Here is an 8212-nt window from a genome sequence, read left to right as displayed (position 1 = left end):
GGGGCCCCGCGTAGCCCCGCCCCCCTCCCCCTCCACGCCCAGCCTCAGGGAGGAGCCCGCCCACCGGCCCCGCGCCGCCGCACCCCTCCCGCACCTCATGGCTTGGTTTGTGCATGTTCCCACCCCATCATCTCACACCCCTCTCTCCTTGTTGTCTCCCTCCCTCCGGCAGATCCTCATTCACCCTTCGCCATAAAGCAGGAAACCCCCGAGGTGTCCAGTTCTAGCTCCACCCCTTCCTCTTTATCTAGCTCCGCCTTTTTGGATCTGCAGCAAGTCGGCTCCGGGGTCCCAGCAGGTGCCTCGGTCCCGCCCTTCAATGCCTTTCCCCATGCTGCCTCCGTGTACGGGCAGTTCACGGGCCAGGCCCTCCTCTCAGGTACGACAGGGAGGTCCCGGGCTGTGCAGCCATCGTGGGGGGAGGGAGGGGGGTCCTCAGGGCCGGACGCCGGTCCGCTGCTGTGGGTCCAGCCCCCTCTCTGGCCCCCAGTCCTCTCCACCATCACCCCATTTCCTGATTCCTCCGGCAACTTTTGGAGGTGCCAAGATGTGCCCCCTCCGAGCCTGCAGAGTCAGGCCGTCGGGGTGGCAGGCACGCTGGGGGTGCCCGACAGATTTCCAGAACCTCCACCCAAGGCCCCTCTTGGAAGAGCAGGGACCCTAAGGCCAGGAGCCAGGCTCCATAAAGCCCTGAACACTTGGTCTGGGTAAAAAATACAAAAGCAGGAAGAAAGAAAACTTTGGAGGGAGAAAGGCATTGGCTTTTGGGAGCCAAATTCTGGATCAAATTTCTAAAGACAGAGGGTAAGCCCCAGTTGGGTCTCCATAGTGGAACTCTCCTTGTGCCCAGCTTAAGAGTGTCACCCTTGGAGGACACTCAAGCAGAGTGACTCACCAACCCAAGAGAGGGGGGGAGCAGGGACCTCCCATCAGGAACCTCATCCAACTCAAAACAGTTAAAGCTGGAAGCATCTTAGGGGCATTTAGAGCAAACCTCTCCTTACACTGATGGGCGACAGGCCCAGAGAGAAGGGCCTGGCCGAGGCCCCTGAATAGGACCATGGTGAGGGCTCCGCCTGCATGCAGCATGTGGGTCAGACCCCAGCAGAGCTGGGTCTCCCTGGCAGAAGGACATCAGCCCGTCTAGCCAGGGTCTGAGCAGTGGCTGAAAAAGTCAGAGGTGTTTGGCTTGGGCAGGGAGAAGGCCTGAGGTGGAGTGAGGGGTGGGGATGGGGGGCAGAGACCCATAACAGTCTTCAGATATCTGAAGGGCTGCCACAGAGATGAGACAGTTTCAGATGTGGGTCCAGAGCACTGAACCAGGACCCATGGGGGAAGCCAGGAGTGGGCCAGCCCTTCTGGACCAGTGGTTTTCAAACTTGCTGGACCTCGCAGCACTCTCTTGAAATGAAACCTTTGACAGAAGCCAGGTATCCAGACCAGACAAATGAAGAGCTGCTCTGTCTGAAGGAGGGGCTCTGCCCACGGAAAGCCCTTGGTCTTGAAAACCGCTGCAGCAAAAGAACCAGACCTCTGCCCGCCCAGACGGACCGCGCGGTCCTCTTATTCAAGTTCATTGACCCTTTCTTGTAACTGTCTGTATGTTTTATGTCTGTCTGGCACCTAGGATTTCTTTTTTCCCCCCTCTGTGCATCCCTGCGTCTAATGAGGGAGGTCCTCTTGGAAGAGGTGGGCACAGAGGCAAAGGATTCATAAAGGAAGCCCAGTGTGTGGGCAGAGAGGCAATGTTTAAGGGTCTGAAGCAAGGAGGAAAGTGTTGATTCAGTGCAGAATTTCAAAAGAGGGTGAAGTCAGCGGAGATGGGTCATTTGTTTTGACCAAAGCGATTAAAGAAGCAAACTCTGTGAGCTGAGTGAAGTGATGTCAGCCAGAGAAAATGGGATGGGGAGGGAGGGAGCGGGGAATAGAAGAGACTCACATCCACTGTGGGGTGGACCGGCCCAGTCACCAGGCAAGACTGCCTGCCTTGTGCGCATGGTGGGCCGGGGCCAGGAGGGCTGGGATGAGGCAGGTAAGGGATGGGGGTGTGGGTGAAGCATGCGGTCACGGGGAGTAGTTCTTCACTTACTGTGGGAGCTGTGGAGAGGCTTGGCAGGACCAGCCAGAGAGGAGCGGGAAGGACAGAGGGCAGTGGGAAGCAGATATATCAGAGCACAGACCTGGGTGGCGGTGTGAAGTGTGGTTGCAACAGCTCAGTGCGAAGTCCCTGCCCCAAAACTCCCACGCTTTCTCCCCTCCCTGCCACCCTTTTAGGGCTTCAAGCACCCCCAGCCACCATGCAATCACAGGCAGGGCCTCTGAGAAGAGCAAGCAGTGGCCAGGCTTGGAGGGGCTGGGTCCAGGAGGTTGCCGAGAGCAGGAGGCAAGTTAAGGCCGCAGTTCACAGAGCTAGGCCCGCCCTGTGGATCAGGCACAAGGCCCAGGATGGCAGTATCCATACTGAGCCCACGTGTGGGCCTGGAGCTCCTGAAAGAGCGTCCCCCCTGCCGCCAAGATTGGACCGAAACACTTCCCACGTGGCTGAGCCACAGTGAGCGGACTGGGGGGACACAGCAGAGAGAAAGCAGCTTAGGAGGGGAATGATCTGGGAGTTCCCTGGGAGTCCAGTGGTTAGGACTTAGCTCTTTCACTGCCGTGGGCCCGGGTTCAATCCCTGGTTGGGGAACTAAGATCTCGCAAGCCATGAAGCGCAGTCAAAAAAAAAAAAAAAAAAAAAGGAGGGGAATGATCTCAAGAGTCCGGGGGCTGGAAACCTATTCAAAGGAGGAAGAGATGAGCTTGAAAAAAACGGAAGGAAGTCAAGACCAAATTAATCCGAGGTAATGCTGCTGCAGACAGAGGAGACGAAGGAAGACCAGGTAAATTTTCATTCCGTAATGAAATGTCACCTATATGAATCCTCCCAGCTCTCTTCCTCCTCTGAGTAGCTTCCTATGGACCTTGCCTGCCACCTCCCGCCAAGCCTTTGCCTGCATCCCCGGGGTCAAGTCCCCTCCCAGCCCAGCGGCTCTGCTAGTGCGATGTCTGGGGTGGCATTTTCTGGGTCTCAACTTCTCCCTAATCAGCCAAGAAAGAGGAAACCTCAGGGTTTGGAGAACAGGAAGATTTCTCCTAACTCTACTCGCAGTTCCCGTCAGATGCCCCAGTCTGGGGTCCCAGCACACTGGCCGAGAGCAGTATTGAGGCTGTCCTTGTCCTGGCTGTACGAGGGCTGAGTCCCGCTCAGCTGACGAGAAAGCCCTGACTTCGGTTTTATCATCAAAGAGCCCGTTACCCGCCTCCATCCTTTTGTGCAAAATTATATTTAATCCTGCCAAAGAGATTTCTGGATTGCCATAAATCCTCCTTGCTATCAGGGCAAGATAAGGAGTTGAAAAGAGGTCACAGAGAGGGCAGACATCAAAGGGAGCGGATGAAATGGTCTGAAATCACCTCTACCCTCAGAATTCCTGCGAGTCCTGGCTCTGATCCTGGCCTCTACCAATATTTAGAACGTTTACCAGTATTTCTGGGGTGCTGGCGTTCTCTTCTAAAACCCCATTTCCCAGCCGGTCAACGTAGTCCTGTGTCTGTGTCAGCTTCTTAAACATAGGACTATACTGGAAGTATATTTGAGTACAGAGGAGATGGAATTACAAACCAAAGATAAACTTGTGGTGAAGAGCCTTAAAAATCAATTAAGTCCATAAAATAGGCTGTGAAAGGGTGCCTCCACCTTATGGCTTCTGTGGTTTCATTTCTAAGAAGGTTGCAAAGTTCTTGGCTTTGGGAGAAAACAACATGTTTAAGGAATTGAAGCAGAGTCTTGTGAGACTGGCGGGAAAGTTGATGGTACGGAGTCCGGGTGAAGGCCGTCCTGAAGACTGTCTCAGCAGGCTTTTCAAGGGGGCCAAGCTCCAGGGGAGGAAGCCTTCAGGAGTTTGCTCCAGCATCTGATTCAGAAACCTCCGTCCCACTGGGAGAAAGTTAGGTGACTAAGGGGAGATGAAGATTAAAAATCTCAGAATACAGGGGAGTGAGGTTGGTGAATTCAGTTTCCCGAAGAGCAGTTTGGGAGCTAATTCTCATGGGATGGGACTCATGGGGGCAGCTGTGACTAAATTAAATTGTGGCTTAAGGGGAGCTTGCACCCTGGTGCTCTGCCCACTGAGCTGCAAGGCTCAAGAAGCAGCAGGACCAGGTGATGGAAAGGGACAGGATAAGAGTAGAATGAAGGGGAATGTGGGACCACAGGGCTCCAGGGCCGGAAAGAGCTCTGTAGAGCACCTAGGCCAGCCCTAGCCAATAGGTGGCCTGAGAGCCAAGATATACCACCAACCCCAATCACAGCAGACACAGATGCAGCCTCAGAATCCTTCTCAACACAATGCACCAGGAAGCCCCCTACCAATCAGTCAAATATTAATTAAGGTGAGCCCAATTTATAATCTCTCATCTAGCCTAGCTCCTCATGAGACAGACGGGAAGATGCGGGTCTGGAAAATTAAGTACTTTGTTCCTCAGCCACAGTCTGGACCTAGATGTCTGTCTGTCTGTCTGTCTGTCTCTCAGAAGTAGGGAGGGAAGAGGAAAGGGAAAAGCCATCAGGCCCGAATTAGCCACCAGCCTCTTCCATCACTCTCCTACTCATGTCACGTACACCATGTGTCCTCATCCTGCCCACACAGGCTTCATGTCACTCCTCGCCTCTCATGGGCTCTGGTACCTGACCAGGGGCTTCATCCAAGGGTCCAAGGGGCTGAGTCTGAGAGCTGATCGTATTGCAGTCTTTTTCGAAGAAAGATCAGATTTTCCCTTTGGTATATCTTCTGCCTACTTCTCTTGGCCAAGCCCTCATTTGTTCAGGCCTGTGTCAAGTGAACTGAACCCATCTGTCAAATTCCAGCGGGTTCCTTTCTGTTTGGTCCAGCACCGACCACTGCTGGACATTATACTCAAACAAATTGGGAAATTAGGGGGTGTTGTTCATTTTTACCAAAACATTCACACAGTTTTAAATAATGAACCGATGGCTCCTTTCCAATAGGATTTATTCTATAAAGTTTCCCTTGACATGTAACAATTTATAGAATGTGTCCATTGCACGAATCAGTGTTCACCTGTGGCATGAAACCTTAGCTCTGAATTATGCTGATAACATTCTGGTAATAGTAATAAGGTGTGTAAGGCTACTCTTATTTTCTATCGCATTTTGCATGTGAAGAAACTGAGGCTTGAGGTACGTAGGTGGCTGGTCTAGGGCACTTGGAAAATGTGCAGAATGAGGACCAAAGTCCTCTGGTTCCTAGACCCTTCCCTCCAGAGGAAGGGCAGAAGTCCAGTAGGCCTGGTCTTGTTTGTTGACCGCCCCCCCCAGACTTGGACTTGGCTCCAATGCCCATCCCAGTCTATCCGCATCATGACTTAGCGCCTAGCCTTGCTAATTTAGCTTTCTTGCTTACTGCTATATCCCCAAGTGCTGTGAAAAGTGCCTAGGATATCAGAGTTACTCAGTCAGTATTTGTCAAATGAATGAACTGTCTTCAGGGAACCTCTAGAAATAGAGGTAAGGAGGGAGTTACTGCTGTATTGACAACTTACAGGGTTCCATGCGAGGTAACTTCCCTCCCATTGTTACTAGGCACCCCCTGAAGGGCCCGACATATGAAGGACCTTGGGGGGATGGATGGGAGGATAGTTGGACGAACAGTGCCGTGGAGGGGATGGACTTGGTAAACTGGTTGACAGAGGCTCACAGCGAGCCTATGTAAGTCCTAGGAGAGAAGGTAGCCTCCAGTGTGGAAAAGGTAAAGGCATTCTGGTAATGGTGATCATCTAACACACAGGTTCTCATTCAGAGGTGATTTTGCCCCCCTGGGGACATATGACAATGTCTGGAGACATTTGGGGTTGTCACACTGAGTGGGAACTGCTACTGGCATCTAGTGGGTAGACCCAACATCCTCTATTTCGCAAGACAGTCCCTCACAGAGAATTATCTCTTCCCAAGTGTCAGTAGGTCTGAGGTTCAGAAACCTTGTAAATGTCACCAAGAGCTAGGACGACCCAATAATTTCATCATTCAAACTGGGGCATTTTGAGAGTGGAATGGACGTTATTCATAAATATGCTGGGACGGTGTTCATGACCTGGGCAGGACAGGATGTCTTGTCACCTGGCCAAGCGTCCTTGGATGAGGCAGAATCTCATGGGCCTGCAGGACATGGGGCAACGGAAGAAGGGACATGGGTGAAGCGTTGTGGTTGTTGGCACGTGGTGTAGATGGAGAGAAGCTCAGCAGGTCAGGTGGGGTCTCCAGAATGGGAAGGTTTGACTACCTGATGTGGAAGAGAGGCAAAGCCAGGGAAATCAGGACTTCACAGAGCAGCCTCTGTGTCACCAAGGCCAGAGCATTACCGACACATTATAGATAAACAAAGAGAGAGATGGTTCTTTTCAGGAATGGCATGGACAGATGTCAGTGGTTCATGGGCATGTGTTAACACTGTCTGTCAGCCCACATCTCCCTTCCAGGTCAGGAAAAGGCAATATGTTTCACGTCTCTTGCAGTTCTGATAGGTTGCATCCACCTGAAAGGCCAGGTCGAGTCGCAGGACCCTCCCTCTGGCTCAGCAGCAAAGAGTGCAGTGATTGATTAGCAGTATCTGCCACAGGTTTGAAAAAGGAGAGTGATGGGCCCACAGGCCACACCTTTGCTGTCCCTTCATAGGGTCTTCTTCCCGGTTCTCCTTGGAGCTGGAGATGTGAGCTTTGAGTCCAGTGGCCTCTAACATATTTATTTAGGTCGAGCTGTGCCGGCTGCTATGTGGATGCCATGGGGGACCACAAAGACCCAGAAGACATAGCCCTCAGCCTCCCCCCAATACCATGACATCCTTATGGATGAATAAGATTTGTGTAAATAAAATCATTGGAGAACAGGGAACAATAGAGGACTGCAGTAACCGGGACACCCTGCACGGTGGAGCCTGTGGCCTGGTCAAGGCCAGCCAAGGAGAGAGGAGCCTGGGCTCAGAGCAGGAGGGCGGGGGAGGAAGTGGGTCTGGAGAATGACTCGGGAGAGAGCGGGAATGGCAGAGGGAAGGCCTGCTGAGCCTCAGGGGAGCAAGACAGTAAGTCCAGGAGCCCACAGTGGCCCACCTGATGACACTTTGCTGTATTTTTGCAGGGCGAGAGATGGTGGGGCCCACGCTGCCTGGATACCCACCCCACATCCCCACCAGTGGACAGGGCAGCTATGCCCCTTCTGCCATCGCAGGCATGGTGGCAGGTAAGGGGAGGGGCTGGGCAGGAGGGGAAGCATTGCAAAGAGGGAGTGGTGGCCCCAGGCCGAGCAAGAGGTGAGCTGTGCCCCTCGCACAGGCTTCCATGGACCGAGAGGTGTATCTTCTTACAAATGCCTAGAGGAGAGACTTCAGTGCAGTCCTGGCTCCATAACTCTCTCCAGCTCAGCCCCCTTCTTCCCAGATGCTCCTGTATTACCCACCGTGATGAAAAGGGAGGGGCTGAGACAGCCTGCTGTTCAAATCGGAACTCTGCCATTTCTTCCAGTGGTTCAGTGAGCCTTGATGGAGAGGCCGCTGGGGGCCATTGGAACACTGTGAGCTAAACCTAAGCCTAGCCTACAAGCAACCCGTGGTCTCCCAGTTATTCACCTCTGGTGAATCCCAGTTTACCCTTTCTGTAAAATCTGAGTTTGCATATGGTGTTGGTGATGATGGCAGTGAAGATGGTTGAAATACAGCCTTCACACCTCACACTCACTCAACCCTGCACGGGCAGGACCCGTGGCCGGAGAGCTCCAAAGGTACTATAGCGTGTGAGACGAGCTGGGAGTACTCCTCCATCATCACTTGGACTGTCCTGGAATCCCCCCTGCCAGTCATTGGGGTCTCTGTCCACCAGTGTGGTCATCACCCAGCAGTGACCCGGGGTATCAAGGTTTGGGCAAGTGGAGACAATGAGAGTGTCTTTGGGCGAGTCTCACTCTTTTAGGAAACATACGGGAAGGATCCCAGGATGGATAGGGTCAGATAGAGCCATTTGCACCGCCCAGAGAGGCCTGAGGACCTGGGGCTTCTGGAAGGAGCTCTGAATCAATCAGGGCATCTGTGACCTTCCTGCCAGCCCTGGACCAGCCTCTCTGGCTTTGACTCCAGAGACTCAAGGCGTTCACCCAGGCCTCTTTCCC

At 53.2% G+C, this 8212-nt stretch overlaps 1 protein-coding gene across 1 annotated transcript in view; it reads left to right on the top strand.

Annotated features, from left to right (window-relative positions):
- Positions 1–8212, top strand: part of PAX8 (paired box 8) — a 58450-nt gene that overhangs the window by 42064 nt on the left and 8174 nt on the right. The window contains exon 8 of the mRNA XM_007446021.1: positions 5779–5786. Coding sequence (XP_007446083.1) covers positions 5779–5786 — 8 coding nt within the window. The remainder of the gene's footprint in view (positions 1–5778; positions 5787–8212) is intronic.

This window comes from Lipotes vexillifer, unplaced genomic scaffold (assembly GCF_000442215.2).
Source record: "Lipotes vexillifer unplaced genomic scaffold, Lipotes_vexillifer_v1.1 scaffold1275, whole genome shotgun sequence".
NCBI classification, from domain to species: Eukaryota; Metazoa; Chordata; class Mammalia; order Artiodactyla; family Lipotidae; genus Lipotes; species Lipotes vexillifer.
Note: the sequence above shows the minus strand (reverse complement) of the source record. Positions and strands in the feature narration are given on the sequence as shown.